Source organism: Chlamydotis macqueenii, chromosome 15 (genome assembly GCF_036417535.1).
Source record: "Chlamydotis macqueenii isolate bChlMac1 chromosome 15, bChlMac1.mat, whole genome shotgun sequence".
Taxonomy (NCBI): Eukaryota; Metazoa; Chordata; class Aves; order Otidiformes; family Otididae; genus Chlamydotis; species Chlamydotis macqueenii.
The window spans coordinates 18212771-18231880 of record NC_141570.1 but is presented as its reverse complement, the minus strand read 5'-3'; the positions used below and the strand labels follow the sequence as shown (position 1 = coordinate 18231880).

The 19110-nt window shown below is 41.2% G+C and overlaps 1 protein-coding gene across 9 annotated transcripts in view; it reads right to left on the bottom strand.

Annotated features, from left to right (window-relative positions):
• CLEC16A (C-type lectin domain containing 16A) overlaps positions 1 to 19110 on the bottom strand; it is a 78917-nt gene that overhangs the window by 14118 nt on the left and 45689 nt on the right. For all 9 annotated transcript variants that reach the window (XM_086760123.1, XM_086760125.1, XM_086760126.1 and 6 more), the window contains 3 exons: positions 5200 to 5351; positions 4296 to 4500; positions 2710 to 2880 (listed from right to left, as the gene is read on the bottom strand). In XM_086760123.1, coding sequence (XP_086616249.1) covers positions 2710 to 2880; positions 4296 to 4500; positions 5200 to 5351 — 528 coding nt within the window. The remainder of the gene's footprint in view (positions 1 to 2709; positions 2881 to 4295; positions 4501 to 5199; positions 5352 to 19110) is intronic.

Below are 19110 nucleotides of genomic sequence, written 5' to 3'. Positions count from 1 at the left end.
TTTAAAGTTTTCCTACTCACAAGAAGTTATGCAAACTTTAAATAGAATTTTTGCCTGCATTTTCTTTTTTTTCATTTAAAAGGTTACAAAGCTATAAAATACTTTTTTCCCCCCTGTGGATTTTAAAATTAAGACGACTATACTTTGTTTGCAATGGCTAATATGAACAAGAATTTGTTTTCCAACTTCCACCCCCAAATCTTATTATTTTTTCCAACTTCCACCCCCAAATCTTATTATCATAATCATATACTAAGGTATTAACGATGGCAAGAAAATAGTAAGAAAGACCTCTTGATTCATTCTACTTTCCAAAATAAATTTTCTCTACTGAGGAAAGTGTTAAAATATTTAGATGTACATTTTGCAGGAAATCATTAAGATTTCCCTTAGGACACAGTGAGCACACAAATCTCGGTATATAGCTGGTATTTGAAACTAATACTTGAGTTTGCTTGGAGGGGAAGTGATTACTTATTTACTTTCAACACAAGACATGTTCATGGGACACCTACCAAGTCTGTTCGGTTTTTTTTGAAAACGACGTATTCTTTAATTTGATAAAGAGGGTTTCAAAAGCATCATATGACTACATAGCTAGTATAGAAGATGGTGAACAGTCCAGCCAACTAAACTATCCCTAAAACGCTCTAACATTCAGGCAAAGATCATTAACCTAAAATAGTCCCTGAAGTATATTCATAGTCATAACTACAACAGTAAGATAAATCAAGTGAAGGATTTTGCTTCTGTTCTTCTCTGATAAGAATTGCCCAGTTTATCAGACCAGTCATCTGGGATAATTACATCATCTCACTCTATTTGCATAACCTGTAGTTTTTATAAAGAGTATTAACAGGGATGTTCTGAAGCATGGTCCGTTATATTCTTGTCACTTTTCATCTGGCTTGCACAAAATCTGGTTTTAAGCTATGACAACTCTCACTCTTCCCCCCTACAGGTTTCAAGAAGCATTTTCAAAACAGATTTTAACTTTGGACCATGAAACAATAGAGCAAAATGAAGCATAGTTTGACTACAATAAGATAACTGCATCCTCTCTAGTCAAATATGCAGAGCTCTACGTATGCACTACGAAAGAAATTGAACCAGACCATACTGAAATAAGTGTTATTGAAAATTCTAAATTCATTGAGAAGAGGAATTAGGGAATTGGTTGAATAGTTGTACTAGAATTCTCCACAGAGTAAAATTTACAGGAGGGTTAACATCATTTGTATCAATGTCTATTTGTTAAAAACAAAACCAGGCTGGATGTACAGCACTGAAAGCTAACACGGTCCTACAAAAAGTGATTAATCTTCTAAAAATACTGCCCAAAACATAGCTCTCCTTTAGATCAACAAAAAAACCACCATCACCAAAGGAAAGCATAACTTGTTTCTTACAAGTACAATCAAATTAACAGACTATATAAGCTTTGCAGAATTCTTAAACACCACTTAAAGCTGTAGCATTAAGAAAAGAATACATGAAAGTAGTAATTCAACTCCAATTTCTTCAATAATTTTTTTAAAAGGCATTAAATCATCCTCTTAAAGTAAAAATCATTCCAAGTCTGATTAAGGGATAAAACCAGATTCTGATCAAAATCACTCGGACCTAGGAAATCTCATCCATTCATTAGTGAAGAGAGAATGAAGAGGCATTTGATATTTATTTTGTAATCAGATGTAAAACAATATATTAATCAATTTTTATTATGTTACTGACTATCATAAAATGCATTTCAAAAATGCAGCATTTTAAATACTTAATGTTCTGTGTCTGGTTTGTCATACTCTGTATCAAATAAAAGTTTCAAAATACTTTTTCTTCTGGATTTGGATGTGCATACAGTGGAAGTCTCCATTTCCTGAAATTCAAAGTAAGTATGTGGTTGTCTGAACAAACTACCATGCTCCACCACTCTTTTCCCTCTTCGCCCGTCCTGTCCCCCACCACCCCCACCCAAAAAGAAGAATTCATAGATTAAGTCAATTGTTATGAACACAAGTACACTCATCTTAGAGAAGGCTGATTCTGAAACATTTACACTGACATCTTTTCAACCACACCTTTTCCATGGAAGTCATGTCAAATAAGGAAATACATTCCCATCATACAACACACACTTGTCTTTGTCTTCTGACAAAAAACCTCTGCAGTTAAGTCAGTTTGTGAACAGGCGCTAAGGAGACAGAAGAGCTAACAGCTCATTGATTTAGAGTTATTCCTTTAATCCCAGTTCCAAGCTAATGTTTTCGGAGTAGCTGTGGCCCTTTTCTGTCTTGCTAGCTCAAAGGTAAACAAGGCAGTTCACAGTATCCCAGCTATTTTTACAAACTGGCAAGAAAATTATCACAACCAAATTAAAGGAGGAACTACGCACAATCGATAGATGAATATTGAGTATGTGAAACATTATTTAAACTAACTCAATTTGTAAAGGAAGGCAAAGTGTTAGGATACTTCCAGTGTATTTGGAGAAACTACCATGGATGTATTGCTCACAACATACCTGCAATACACACCCAGGTACTACTTGTTTCTCTAGGAGTTTTTCCATAAGTCATATCCTGGAGTTGTACGATATGTTTCTGAACACACATCAGAGTAAGCTTTTCATTGCTTATACAAGCTACAGTTCAGCTTTTGCAGATAGAAATCACAAAGCAAAACCTGCTTGATAATGAATGCTCATCTTACCTGGAACTTTGTCAACAGATGCAAAAACAGAGCGTTGCACTGTAGGATCACTGCTACCACGTCGTGACTGATCATAAAATCTAAATGGAAGGTGTTGGGCTGTAGCTGTAGAGCTGTGTCCAAAACCCATAACAACTTCAGCTGAAGGCTGAACAGGAAGATCCAGGAGAGCTATGTTTAATCACAATTGATAATTATTGTTACTCAAAAATACATAAAAGGAAGAGTATGTGAAAATAAAATTGACAGTTCCTTAGGATCTTAAGACTAAATCAGACTGTTAAACATAACTTGCCTGCATTTACCTCTTAATATGGTTACAATTGTATTGGAAAAGAAGAGAAACATTTATGGCAACCTTTACTATTGCTGTCCACAAGACACTCACAGTAAAGAAGTCTCAGAATACAGCAGAGGAGGAAGGAAAAAAAAAGGATTACAGTAAGCTCCTTACGTTAAACAAGCGCTATAGGAATTATTAAAAAATCTTCTGTTTTTCCCTGTACAAATAAAGCAAGTTATTAGTTACAACTGAACACTGCTGAAAGCCACTTAAAGAGACAATCTGCTCTAAACTGGCAAAAACATGCCTTCGCATTACCATTCAACTTAAAAAATTTAAAGCAAGCTTGAGGTTAACATGGGTTTACTTTGATATTAAAATTTTAACATGAAGTCAGTCATAAAAGTATGCCACATCCATTTTGTAAAATCAACACATAAAACTCTTTTTAGTTAGCTTCCTACAGAACCATAAGAAACTAAAATAATCTTAAACCATCTACAATCAGAAAAAATATCTGGTGAACTCAATAATTTTAATACCAGCTATGACTGTTTTTCACAACTCTGATTAGTTCATTACTGATCTTGGACAACCCAAGTAACTGCGACAGCTGCTGTCATTTTTCATCTGCCCACCTATTTTCCTTCCTGTATTTCAGAGTCTCCTTTTCTATACTCACCAGTTCATTCAGTTAACTCATAAGCTTCAATTTATTCTCCACTCACTTAATATTAAAGTAGTATTTTAATCACTCTTTGCTATTTACTCAAATTAACTCTCTTTCATCTCTTTGCATGCATTTCCTCCAAAACACGGAAATCTAGCTGCTGATATGCCACTTAATGTTTTTGATTGCTCATCATCACCACATCTAAGCCTTAAGCATTATCATCAACACCATCAGGACACCATCCAACTCAGGACTCAGAAAAGCTGAGCTTCAGTTTAGTCCTAAGGCAACAGAACATCTGGATTCTAAATAGGGCATTTGAATTTTGAATCACTGAATCATATTTAGAGAGAAATGCTGAGTTTTGTGAAATAATGGGCAGCTAGTGGTAAAAAAAAAAAACATCAAAAAACCAGGATTCCTTCTTTTTCATACTTTCTTTGATGTGGCTATCATTAAACACAAGTATTTTACACCAATAAAATCCATTGCTTGGAAATTAGACAGTGGTTTACAGTTTTCTGTGGCACACCACTTCTTAGATTTTTATAACACATCCTTATGTTACAGAGTGACTTGCTATGACACAGAAGTTTTGTTCCTCAGAACCATTTCAAAATGACCATTCACCTGCTATTCTCTGCATTTTCATACGCCGAGCTTGGATACGGCCTTTTGCAAGACGTTGTTTTGCAATAATGCAGCGAATGTGATCAGAAAAAATAAATGTCGCTTGGAGGATAGGGAAGGGCTTAGAATGAGGACTTGAAGCAGGCTTATGAATTATTATGTTCAGAGCTCTACTATCATCCTCTACTCCCGTCACCTGCATGTCCTAGAAAGAAACAGAAAGCAAGCAGCTAATGAAAAATTTAGCATTTTAAAACTATTGATTAAATACCAACATTAAAAGAAAACCCTATGAATGCAGCACCTAAGCTACCGCCAAAAAACCCAGTTTCCATGTTTAAAAAAAAAGACTACGCAAGTTGTACAACCTTGGATTTAGTTCTTCAGAAGTCAGTTTAAAATTCAATTAAATTACTTAAGTACAGCAAATTTTCACAAAATACAACGAGCACTGGCTAAGGCAACAAAGAAACATAAATGAGAGAAACTTCTTAAAGCTTTTGAAATCAATTAGATAAGCACAGATCATTTTGAAGTTACAATTGTCACCTTCCCTATTCGGACAGCAAGATCAGAATTCTAGGAGAGTTCACTACTGTGCCACTTCAGGAAAGTGCCTGGGGCTCAATACTAACTGTATACTATTTCAGTGTGCAAATGAACACAGCCCAACACATATTGGGGAAGTTACCTCATTTTCAAGTGTGCCTCTACTTAGCTAAATAAACTTCTTCAGAAAACCAAAAATAGTTTAAAAGGCAGGAATTAGGAAAAAGACTAATAACAGAAGAAACAAGTAAGGATGGTACAAAGCTTAAGCATATAAACTCATATTGGTATTACTATTTATCAAACAAATTTTCAGTTGAGAAAAAGTAATGACCCAGATTAAAACTTCTCTTACCTGCAAAAGGCCTGCAAACTTAACTACTCCCCATCCAAGTCTGGCAACATCTGGCTCAACCAAACTCATCTGGTAAATATCCACAGCCAGGAATCTTTGAACTTGACCCCCATCTTTTGTTATGACTGTACAAGCAATTAGATCACTGTTATCTGAAGGAAGGAAGGAAGGAAGGAAGGAAGGAAGGGAAAAAAGTTACACAGCTACTGAAATTGAGGATTCTGGGTTTAAATTGTTTTACATAACATAAAAAGTTAATATATAAAAGTGTAAACATCTTTACAACACATGTTTAAAGTTATTCAAGTTGGTTTTTTTGGTTTTTTTTTTTTTTAGTATCTATATTTTGCATTTCCCTATCATATTTAAAGTTACATAGAAAGGGCAGGATATATTTTAACAATAGTGGTTCAGCGACCTTACAAGTTACATACAAGATGTTCATTATATGCATCTTGCTTTCGCTTACCACCTTCAGTACCTTTTAGTATAAAAGGTCACTTCATTTCAGGGGTGAAACTGCAACAGTGTTGATTTCTCTCCCTACACAGAAGCCTCAAAAAGTCTTGTCGAGAGACCACCCATACAGTCCTACACCACTGCAAGCAATTACATCTACCTCATTATAAACTTCAGCTCCATTCCAACAGAAGCTACACTTCTACAGGTCTGAAACCTGACTACTGTGACTGTCAGAAGCCTTTCAACTTCAAGACTATACAGATTCTCCAGGCAAATTGCATCAGGTTTTTGCCAATATTTCCTAAATGAGGTGACATTTTTTCCTTTACTCACCCATTTTATTAATTTATATTGAATAAATATACCTTCTTTTAACTGTTACTCTACAACCCCTCAAACAAGCCCCAAAATACAGATTTCAAGAAGTAAATACACTATTTCCTGATCCTCCTGCATCTCCCCACTGGACCTGTTCCAGTTCAAACCCATCATTCTTGAAAAGTGATTAAGTCATCTTCTTTACATCAGCTGAAGTCTACTGAGCACCCATAAACTAGCACGACACCTCCTAGTAGACCTTTGCTAATCTTACTAGAATTGCATTTTCCTCTGCTTCAAATTGATACTTTCGTTCTCATACTTAATACACACAAGTCTTTTTCCTCTCTCATCTAGTTCAATTTATAGCAAGTAAAAGATTCTATGACCACGCACGCTGTCCTATAGAGTCTGTAATCTTTGCACTTCTAGATGGTACTCCACGTAATTTGATGGACTTAGCCAGCTAAGTTGCAGCATTTTAATTATTTCCTGCAATAGTTTTTTATTGGGTTTTGGGTTTTTTTTTTTGGGACAGAAACCATCCAACTTGAAAGCAATAAGTTCTACATTTTGCTTCTACCTTAACCATTGTTTTTCAAGACACTCATTCTGCTTCGCACTCTCATCCCTTAGTATTGCTAAAGGATCAATAGACTCAACAGTTTGGAGTTACTCATTCTAACATTTCCTAAAATGAGGATTCAATATTATAGGCATCAATTGCTATTAAGATACATGATGCTTTTTCCTCCTCCTATTCCATATACACATACTATTTTTAAGGATGTTGTGTTTTTAGACGTGACTATACACTGAAATCAGTTTGATAAATGGTATTGTTTACAGTAAGGTAAGTATCTTTCAAAAAGGCTCCCTTCTTACTCAGATTTTTTTATATCTGTCTGAAGGGAGCCACTCTGAAACACAAAATCCAATATATCTCTAATACTTACAGCAGTATCTCCATACTGAACACTAACGTTAGGTGCTCTTCCATTTGAAATCCAGCTGTAGCATTTTTCAAGTTATTCACACAATGCATTAAAAATAATTCCACTACAGTTCAACTCTGTATTCAGTATCTGAATTAAAACAACTGAAAAAAAAAATCTGACTACTGTTTTTCTCCCCTTTAGTTTCGCATGGAAAAAAAAAACAAACAAAAAAAACCCTAAAAATAAAACTAGGAGAATTAGCTACATGGATATGAATGAGGTTGCAGGTTATACAAAACAGTAAAACTTAAATTTACTTATCCAAACAAGTAGTTGATACCATATTTCATACTAGAAACATCTGTGGGATAGGTATAACCTACACGTGGAAGTATACAGCTCTTCACAGTGGCAGATTATAAAACTACGAACAATAAATTGCGGTTTAGGAGGTAGAGGAAATTCTTTTGTGCATAATGCAGCACAACAGGTTACCCAGAAAGGTTGTGGAATTTCTATTACCAAGGGTTTTCAAGTTTCAAAAAACCAAAACAAATGCTCCTCCCAAAACCAACATCCTCTTCCCCCTCAAACCGCAACTGAAAGGTCCCTTCCAACTAATATTCCATTATTCCACTAATTACCCTTTACCAGCAGGATCCACTCAAAACTGACTGAGTAGCAGATGAGAAAGGGAGAAATCATGGAACCCTAGTATGATTAAAAGAGGATAATTAATGCTAATTCGGTGTGAATTTCGTGTGAGCTTTGGAAGTTTGAGAAAACAAGTTTAATCAATAAATGCAACGCTGCTGGACGTAATTCAGTTACATGAGGATTGATGGCTATTACCTTCTCATATGCCCTAGAAAGCTCAAGAAATCCATACAGGATTGGCAAATATTACTATAGAAGCCTACGGGAGAGTTACTCCTTTTTAAAGGAGGAGCTGAGACACCAGGCAGAAAATCACAGATCTAAAATGGCAATGTAGGCTATGTTTAGCCAACAGAATCCTACTCCAATATTATTGTACCAATGACATTCTAATAATCTGAATAATAAAAGATAACAATATGTATTAAATGCATCAAAAGGTCTATCTAAATTTTTGACCCCAAAGTCTATCTGTATTTGTATATATTTTACACAGACATACCTAGAAGTGGTAACAGAAGTGTGGATCTAACACATCCCTTCAGAAATTACTTTCTAATGCCTAAATTATTCCACTTTTTTATTTATAACTAGAAGGCTTGAAATTATTACCAATGTTTCTAAGTAACGCAAGAATAATGCAAGTGTCATTTATTCTGAACTGGCCTTTGTCTTTAGGCATAAATCACCCACACATATTTGATTGTTTTGAAATGTGTCAATGTTCTATACGTCAGGGAATGAAAACCAGAAGCCTTCTAGTAGAAAGGATTGTAGCCAGGATTTAACTTCTCTGAAAGAGACTTGGAATTACAGTTAATAATAAAAGTGAATGCATTTCTACAATAATTTCTATCCTCCCAGTCGAAGGGCAGGGGCCTGAAAGGGCCAGGCGTATCTGGCAAGTCAACTCGTGGCTCAGGGAGTGGTGTTACAGCCAGGGCTTTGGGTATCTTGACCATGGGGCGTGCTTTGAGAAGCCCGGGCTGCTAGGGCCGGATGGCGTGCACCTAAAGGAGAATGGGAAGAGTGTGCTTGGATGCAGGCTTGCCAGACTTGTCCGGAGGGCTTTAAACTAGTGTTGCTGGGGGAGGGGGAGCACAGTTCAGCCCACGGCTATCGGCATGGCGCCAGTGCCAGCACCAAGAGCCCAGAAGTCAGGGAAGGATCGCAGGTAGGTGCAAATAAACCTAATCTGCGATACAAAAGAACACCTGTCACTCCAGCCAGCAAGTCGGTTTTATCGGGGGCCCTACTGAAGTGTTTCTATGCCAACGCACGCAGCATGGGGAATAAACAGGAAGAACTGGAGATGCGTGCACGCGAGCAGGGCTACGACCTTGTTGGCATCACGGAGACGTGGTGGGACGACTCTTACAACTGGAGCGTCAACATGGAGGGGTACAGGCTTTTTAGAAAAGACAGGCAGGGAAGACAAGGAGGGGGTGTCGCTCTCTATGTCAGCAACCGGCTGGAGTGCGTGGAGCTCTGCCTGGGGATGGGGGAGGAGCTGACAGAGAGCTTACGGGTTAAGATCAGAGGACAGGGACGGACGGGGGATGTTACGGTGGGGGTCTGTTACAGGCCGCCTGGCCAGGAAGACAGAGCGGACGAGGCGCTCTATAGCCAGATAGGAGCAGCCTCACAGCGGTCACGAGCCCTGGTCCTCATGGGGGACTTCAACCACCCTGACATCTGTTGGAGAGACAACACGGCAGGGCACAGGCAGTCCAGGAGGTTCCTGGAATGTGTGGATGACAACTTCCTCCTGCAGGCGATAGAGGAGCCGACAAGGAGGGGTGCCATGCTGGACCTTGTGCTCACCAACAGGGAGGGGCTGGTGGGGGACGTGAAACTGATGGACAGCCTTGGCTGCAGTGACCATGACGCGGTGGAGTTCAAGATCCACGGGGCCGCAAGGAAACTGCACAGTAAGCTCTCTGCCCCAGATTTCAGGAAGGCGGACTTCGGCCTCTTCAGGAACCTCATGGGCAAAGTGCCATGGGAGGCGGCCCTGGAGGGAAGAGGGGCCCAGGAAAGTTGGTCCATATTTAAGGAGCACCTCCTCCAAGCTCAGCAGAGGTGCATCCCGATGAAGAAAAAGTCGGGCAAAAAGGCCAGGTGGCCAGCATGGATGAGCAAGGAGCTCCTGGACCAACTGAAAGTGAAGAGGAAAGCCTATAGAGGGTGGAAGCTGGGACAGATAGCCTGGGAGGACTACTGAGTGACTGTGCAAGCGGCCAGGGATAGGGTGAGGAAGGCTAAAGCCCTGATGGAATCGAATCTGGCCAGGGATATAAAAAGTAACAAGAAAAGCTTTTACAGGTATGTAGGGGACAAAAGAAAATCCAAGGAGAATGTAGGCCCCCTCCAGAAGGTAACGGGTGTCATGGTTACCCAGGATGTGGAGAAGGCTGAGGTACTCAATGACTTTTTTGCCTCAGTCTTCACTGATAAGAACTCTTGTCTCCCCACCCAAGCTGTGGAAGGCACAGGCAGGGACTGCAAGGATGAAGAACCGCCCACAGTGCTCGAAGAGCAGGTTCGAGATCATTTAAGGAACTTGAAGGTGCACAAGTCCATGGGGCCTGATGAGATCCATCCGCGCATCCTGAGGGAACTGGCGGATGAAGTTGCCAAGCCACTGGCCATCATATTTGAGAAGTCGTGGCGGTCTGGTGAGGTCCCCGATGACTGGAAGAGAGGGAACATAACCCCCATTTTTAAAAAGGGGAACAAGGAAGACCCGGGCAACTACAGGCCGGTCAGCCTCACCTCCGTGCCTGGCAAGGTCATGGAGCAGATTCTCCTGGAAACCATGCTAAGGCACATGGGGAGCAAGGAGGTGGTTGGTGACAGCCAACATGGCTTCACCAAGGGCAGATCATGCCTGACCAATTTGGTGGCCTTTTATGACGGGGTAACAGCATCGGTGGACATGGGACGGGCAACGGATATCATCTACCTGCACTTGTGCAAGGCATTTGACACTGTCCCGCACGACATCCTTCTCTCTAAACTAGAGAGGCATGGGTTCGATGGATGGAGCACTCGGTGGATAAGGAGTTGGCTGGATGGCCGCACTCAGAGAGTGGTGGTCAATGGCTCAATGTCCAAGTGGAGACCGGTCACCAGTGGCGTCCCTCAGGGGTCCGTGTTGGGCCCGGCCCTGTTCAACATCTTTGTCGGCGACATGGACAGTGGGATAGAGTGCACCCTCAGCAAGTTTGCCGATGACACCAAGCTGTGTGGTGCCGTCGACTTGCTGGAAGGGAGGGATGCCATCCAGAGGGACCTGGACAGGCTGGAGAGGTGGGCCCGTGCCAACCTCATGAAGTTCAACCAGGCCAAGTGCAAGGTCCTGCATCTGGGTCGTGGCAATCCCAAGCACAAATACAGGCTGGGCGGGGATTGGATCGAGAGCAGCCCTGAGGAGAAAGACCTGGGAGTGTTGGTAGACGAGAGGTTCAACATGAGTGGGCAATGCGCCCTTGCGGCCCAGAAGGCCAACCGCATCCTGGGCTGCATCAAGAGGAGCGTGGCCAGCAGGTCGAGGGAGGTGATTCTGCCCCTCTACTCTGCCCTGGTGAGACCCCACCTGGAGTACTGTGTCCAGTTCTGCAGCCCCCAACACAAGAAAGACATGGACCAGTTGGAAAGGGTCCAGAGGAGGGCCACAAAGATGATCAGAGGGCTGGAGCACCTCTCCTATGAGGACAGGCTGAGAGAGTTGGGGCTGTTCAGCCTGGAGAAGAGGAGGCTCCGGGGAGACCTGATAGCGGTCTTCCAATACCTCAAGGGGGCCTACAGGAAGGATGGGGAGAAGCTGTTCAGTAGGGCCTGTTGTGATAGAACAAGGGGTAATGGGTTTAAATTAGAAGGAGGTAGGTTTAGATTAGATATGAGAAAAAAATTTTTTACAATGAGAGTTGTAGAGCACTGGAACAGGTTGCCCAGAGAGGTGGTGGATGCCCCATCGCTGGAATCGTTCAAGGCCAGGCTGGATGAGGCTCTGAGCAACCTGATCTGGTTGGGGATGTCCCTGCTCCTTGCAGGGGGGTTGGACTAGATGACCGTTGAAGGTCCCTTCCAACTCTAACTATTCTATGATTCTATAAAATGGCAGATATGATCTCTGAATGTACACAATGGCGTAATACCTCTGCTTTACACCGGTGCATTACTGCTGCACTGTATCAGCTGAAGTACACACAGTTTTAAAGAAGCCAGCTGAAAGAAACTTGAAAGACTACCAGAACAACAACTGACATGAAAACTAGAAATCCCCATTTTTAAAGAAAAAAAAAAAGCTTAATAATTCAACTAACTTAGTTTAAAGAATACCTGGGAGGCAGGAAGATTTTAATCCATACATAAATAGTACAAACAGGTAAGAAATTTAACACAGGACCAAGTCTAACAGACAAAAGCTACAAAAGGCAGCAGTTCCATGGTGAAAATAATTGACTGATGAAACCACACAACTGATAGTCTGTTCCTTCACAAGACAATGTTTGTAATAAAGAACTAATGTTTTTCTAGGAATACACTTTGGTTCAAACAGAACTAGCTTCAGGGAAGTCATACGTAATGCAGAGGATATATGCAATGTTTTTTTCCAAGTCTCAGAAACAGAATAAAACAAGGAAATCCCTATGAATATAGCTATTAATTGAGAAGGAATGAATTCTCAAACAGTTGGTATGACAGACAAGGATAGGCTTACTATGTGGTCTATCCCCTATATTGCATAAACTCTTACAGCTGATACCTTTTTTGAAGCAGTTTTGATAATAAGTGTTATCAATGTCAACGAGCCCTTAAGGCTCTCAGTGCTTACAGATGTATTTCAGAACAGGACCCTGGAACATTTCTGGTTACTTCTCAACTTGGGATCCTCTACTGCCCGGTTCATTCTTTAATCCAATTAGTCCATCAGCATATCTATTTCAGTCAATATGAATTCCTGGAAGAGCTCTATTCTTCTCAAGACCTGAAGTAACTGGATTTGGACCCCTCTGAACACGTAATGTGAGGCTGCTGAATTTTGTGGATAATCTGTTGTGAGATTCTCAACATATAGGCCACAACACCAAATAGAGTTGTGAAGTTCTCAAATAACTGGTTTTGTCCAGTACTTATACAGTTTTTAGTGCTACAGCAAGCAGATTAAAATACTTGGAATTACTGCTGTACAAATTCAACTGCCTGACTACAAAAATGCAGTACTTATGGTAAAGAACTCAAAGGGCAGAAGTTGCTTTCCAGAGCAGAAAGTTTTCATTTTACATCTGACAAAAATTTGAAGTTAAGCATTACTGTAAAAGTTTATCAAAGAATAGAAAGGAAAATTATTTATTCATTAGGCAACCGCTACAGGAATTTTCTAAGCTTACACAACTGAATGTACTCCATTTACATGACCAGTTCATGACTGCTGAAGGGTCATAAGCTACCGTAAGAGAAAGTGTGGTTAAACACATTTCCAGTGAACTGATCTAAGAATACTTAGAGCTATGCTATAAAACAGTTACAGATACCCAGTCACATTTAGATGAAATAATTTAAATCCCAGTAAATTTCAGTACTATTGAAATTTGATCTGGAGATTAAAGTGAACCACAGACTGAACGGCTCACTGATGTGACACTGCTGCAAAAAAATGTAGTGTGATTTCTGAGATTAACAGCAATGCTTAATTTTTCCTCATGCAAAATGAGGCTTGTAACCAGTTTGGACACTACACCTCCAAGACATGGATCAAAGAGTTCTCTGGACTTTCTCCAAGAGAAATATAACTTTCAGGAAATCAGCCTAGGAAGGAGATTTCAAAAGACTTCAGCTGCTTGCAGTGAAAATTATCTAAATTGGGTAAAAATATTGCATGAACACAGGCAACTATTTGCCTGGAAGACTGTATTATATGAAGTCTTTACGAATATAACAGCTACTTTAGGAGATGGTCTAAATGTACCTGACCTGCCTCAGGGCTTGCTCGTTAATGATTTTATAATTTGCAGTCATCACAATCCTAGAAATCTTCTGTAGACATTAAAAGCTCTTACAGAAAACTGTATGCACTTGGTGTGCATAGCTGGCAGTCCAAGATAAGCATTAGGCTGCACCTGCAAGAGGCTTAAGATCACCTTCGAAAGAGGGGAAAAAGTACAGAACTGTATACACATGAACTGAGAAGGCAAGACAAACCGAGGAGAAACCCAGGGTGCACATTTCAGAATGGAAACCAAGGGACAAACTCTGTTAAAGATGGTTTTGGTTGTCGGTTTTGAGCTTTGGTAGGGTTTTTCTGTCCCACTTTCTGCCTCCCTTCCCAAATGTGAGATGAACAAGATGAAAAAATCTGTCTTTCAGAAATCATTTTAAAACCCTTGTCGACATAAATTATAGACAACCATCACTGTAAGTGTGGGAAAAAAAAAAAAACAACCCACAAACAATAATCACACTGGGTTTGAGTATACTGAAACAAAAATCTAGTGGAAAAAAGTAGCTAAAAGATACATTTACAAAGGTAACATCTACTCTTGTAGCCATCACAGAATTTTGAAAGCACATCTTTTCCCCATTACTGTTCTTGATAATTTTTTTCCTTTGAATATAAAGATTTATTTCTGTACACCTCCAAATAACTGAAAAGAAGGGATAACATACTGCAAATGCTATTCACACACAGGGTACTGCAACCAAGAAGAAGCACACTTGCTCCTAAAACATATTTTACTGTAAACACAAGACTACTGATTATCAGGCAGAGGGACTTTGTATTGCAGTATCATTTTCTTGTCTCAAGATTGTCACACTGCACTTCTGACAATATTCTTTCTTTAAAAAAATAATTATTTAAAATACCCTGATCATATTTTTTAAAAACAGATACCAAGTTATTAAATGTAAATCTAGAATTTTCTCCTATAAGGCAGCTGCATTTTAAAAATATTTCAAAACTGCACTTATAAATCTAGCAGAGGAAAGATCAATATCACGAGTATAACATTAAACAATTAACTATTAGCAAACAAACAAACCAGTCTGATTAATCTTTTTCATGTTACCACCAATAAATACAAGATTTGAACACCATACACACTACAGATGAGTTATGCCACTAAGTCCAGAACAAAATCTTGCCTTCTGATATCTGGGAACAAGCAGATGTTGGCACTTAAAAGGTTATCTGCTGGAATTTCTTATAAAAACATGTAACTTCCTCTCAGACGTTTATCCAGTTTCAAGCATACTTAACATAATCCATTTTCTTGTACCACACGTGCAAGCACTCACCAAGCCACTAGCACAGGCTAGTGAAAAAAACTTAGTTGTCGGAATACCATGAAACCTTCACACTCATCTCTGTGTTCCATGATCATCTGGAAAATGCTCAAGACTAGTGTTTACTAGCATCTACAGTGATGCAGGAAGACAAAACCAGGTATTATATTGTCGTGGTTTTGTTAGTGAGGGGGGGCCTAAGGTGGTAGCTTCTGTAGGAAACTGCTAGAAGTCGCTCCCCTTTGTTCAGTGGACTTGGCCGGGCCTACGGCGGACCCGCTGCTGGCCAAGGCCGAGCCGATTGGTAGCAGAATGTCCCGTGATAACGCCTCTGCGATAACATATTTAAGAAGGGGAACACAGAAAAAAAAAAAGATAAGAGAAGATGTGAAGAAGCTGAGCGGGGGCAGAGGCGCAGAGTGGGAGGCGCAGGGCTCATGGGCCTTGCAGGCCTCACCCTCTGGCCTCTCGCCAGGCGGCTGACTGGGCCTGACTCGGTCCGGCCTGGCTGCAAGAAGTGGAAAGGAGATGAGAAGTGAATAAGATGTAAAAAAAGATCCTGAGAGGCGTCTGCCAGCCTGTTGTGAGGAACGGCTGCAGATGCCCAGGTCAGTTCAGAAGGAGTGGGAGGAGTAATGTGGCTCCTGGCCAAGATTCCCCTGCAGCCTGTGGTGACGACCATGGTGGAGCGGGTTGTCCTCCTGCAGCCCATGGAGGTCCACGGAGGGGCAGAGATCCACTTGGAGCCCGTGGAGGACCCCACACCGGGGGAGGTGGATGCCTGAAGGCAGCTGTGGCCCATAGAGGGCCCGCTGGGACAGCTGTTCTAGAGGGACTGCACCCGTGGAAGAGATGACCCACGCTGGAGCAGTTCCATGAAGGACTGTGGCCCGTGGGAGGGACCCCACGCTGGAGCAGGGGAGGAATGTGAGGAGTTCTTCCCCCGACCATGAAGCAGCGGTGTGAAACAACATGTGATGAACTGACTGCAACCCCCATTCCCTCTTCCCCCCCGTGCCGCTCGAGAGATAATGTTAAGCTTGGGAAGAGGGAGGGGTGGAGGGAGGTTATCTTGTTCTCTGTCTCATTATCCTGCTGTTTGTAATAATAAATGAATAGTTTTCCCCAAGTCGAGTCTGTTTTGCCCGTGACGGTAACTTTAAGGTTTTCTCCCTGTCCTTATCTCAAACCTCGAGCCGTTTTTCCTTATATTTTCTCTCCCTGTTCTCTCGGGGGTGGGGGGAGTGAGAGAGAGACTGTGTACTCTGGTCCTGATTGGGCCTGAACTACAACATATATTCTCTTCTGCAAAGTACAAACCTAAAATGACGAGCTATTTTTGCTCAAACTGCATTTTTTTTAACAAATGTATATTTAATTCATTCATATGTATGTATGTGTGCACTCATGTATAGAAAGCATTTAAATAGATACCTTTAAAAGACATTTTGGTCTCTAAAATGCATCATAAAAATATGAAGATTAGTAGACAGAAAATAAACTGTCATTTCAATTTATCTAAAAGCCACACGATAATGCAGCAAATGAAAACCAATAAAAGCTTCACTTCTAGCTTGTAATGAGTACCTGGATTTTAACATTGCCATAAAGTTCAGACAGATCAGGTTTCAAATCAATAAATCTCATGTTTACTTTGCCATTATGAAAACAATGTCAGAAGTTGAACATCATCTAACAGAAAGCATCTAGCTGTGACATTATAGTGAAAAATAATTGAACTATGTTGCTTATTAAGCTGTATATAAACAAACTTCAGTGTCTGAGGGATAACAACATGGAACTGAAGAAGTGCTAGACTGATTACGTTATTTTGCTGTTACTTTACTCTGACATCAGACGGAAAGACTCTGTGTGAGAGCAATCACGCTTGCCAAATCTCTCAAGTGGACAGAAACTGTAATGAATTCCTTAATATGACAATCCAGAGCGCAGAGCAGAAAAACTTCTGGGGAGAAAACTTTTCTGAGAGGAAGTATATGCAGAAGCATGAGGAATGACAGAGACCTTGTTTTACATGCAGGGCTTCCTAACAGGACGGTAGCCTGGGAACAGTTCAGTTTTTATCAGGAAAAGTATGCTTCTCTTGCTCTGAAATAATCTCTTTAAGTCAATAACTGACTTTTAAAGTTAGAAGGAAATGCCACTCATTCACCTATGAAGAAAGCTTAGCAACTGTATACTCTAAAACCTCCAAAGAATCTGTTAAACTTGGAAAATCCTGTTATTTCACTCACAGAAGTGTCATTATTTATGAAATCAGCAGAATGGAGATCAGTCTGTTATACAGCATTACCCTTCATAGACTAAGCAACTGAAAGACTATGCAGAATGCTCAAATCAAACACGTACCTAGATGCTCCCACGAAGCACATTTAGTTGAAATGACATTAGATGGCATGTCTCTAATCATACATCTGCACTACATTTTGGCTTACTCTCTATTCTATTCTATGATTCAATATCTAGGAATGAGATAGACAAACTGCAAACATCATTACTTTGGAAAGAAAACTAAACAAAAATCTCTTTTAGCATATGTTCTGGTTTTGTTTAGTGAGGGGGGGCCTAAGGTGGCAGCTTCTGTAGGAAACTGCTAGAAGTCGCTCCCATTTGTTCAGTGGACTCGGCCCGGCCTAGGGCGGACCCACTGCTGGCCAAGGCCGAGCCAATTGGTAGCAGAATGTCCCATGGTAACGCCTCTGCGATAACGTATTTAAGAAGGGGAACAAAGAAAAAAAAAAAGAGAGAAGATGTGAAGCAGCTGAGCAGGAGCAGAGAGGGGGAGGCGCGAGCCTTGTGGGCCTTGCAGGCCTCACCCTCTGGCCTCTCGCCAGGCAGCCGACTGGGCCCAACTCGGCCCGGCCTGGCTGCAAGGAGTGAAGACAAGATGAGAAGTGAATAAGATGTAAAAAGGATCCTGAGAGGCATCTGCCAGCTTGTTGTGAGGAACAGCTGCAGACGCCAAGGTCAGTTCAGAAGGAGGGGGTGGAGTAACGCGGCTCCTGGCCAAGACTCCCCTGCAGCCTGTGGTGACGACCATGGTGGAGCAGGTTGTCCCCCTGCAGCCCATGGAGTCCACGGAGGAGCAGAGATCCACTTGGAGCCCGTGAAGGACCCCGTACCAGGGGAGGTGGATGCCTGAAGGCAGCTGTGGCCCGTGGAGGGCCCGCTGGGACAGCTGTTCTGGAGGGACTGCACCCCGTGGAAGAGATGATCCACGCCGGAGCAGTTTCACAAAGGGCTGTGGCCCGTGGGAGGGACCCCACGCTGGAGCAGAGGAGGAATGTGAGGAGTTCTTCCCCCGACGATGATACAGCGGCATAAAACAACACGTGATGAACTGACCGTGACCCCCATTCCCTCTTCCCCCCTGTGCCACCCCGGGGGGGGAGGTAGTAGAGATAATGTTAAGCTTGGGAAGAGGGAGGGGTGGGGGAAGGTTATCTTGTTCCCTGTCTCATTCTCCTGCTAGTTTTAAAAATAAATGAATAGTTTTCCCCAAGTCGAGTCTGTTTTGCCCGTGACGGTAACTTTAAGGATTTCTCCCTGTCCTTATCTCAAACCTCGAGCTGTTTTTCTTATATCATCTCCTCCTATTCTCTCAGAGGGTGGGGGGAGCGAGAGACAGACTGCATAGTCTGGTCCCGATCGGGGCTGAACTATGACAGCATACTTAACATAGTCTTGAAATTAAGTTATTTTAAAATAGTTGTAAGAATTAAAAGCCAAAATGTGTTATCTACCCACAGCAAAATCTACTGAACTATAGAAAGTAGCTTTCATTTGCCTAGGCACTTTATGTTCAAATTAAATGCTACTTACGCAAATAAACTGAACTAAGTTTAATTTTCTTGACCATAGTGCACTGTTCATGTTCACTGAACAGACCCGCAAAGTAACTGGGTAAGGACTCAAAAGATAAGTTATATTCCCATATATTTAATGGAAGAAAAATTTATATATCCTATAATAAAACCTCTTAATGTCTGCAAATACCTGTTTGGGGAAGTAAAGAAGATGAAGCCAGTGCTATCCAACAAGATGAGAAGCACTGAGCACAAATTGAAACACAGGAAATACCACAAAAACATAGGGGGCGGAGGGGAGGGGAACAACAAAAACCCACAAACTTTTTTTTTTTTTTTTACGGTGAAAGTGGTCCAACACTGAAACAGGTTGCCCAGTGATGCCATAAAATCTCCATCCTTGACCACGTGCAAAACTT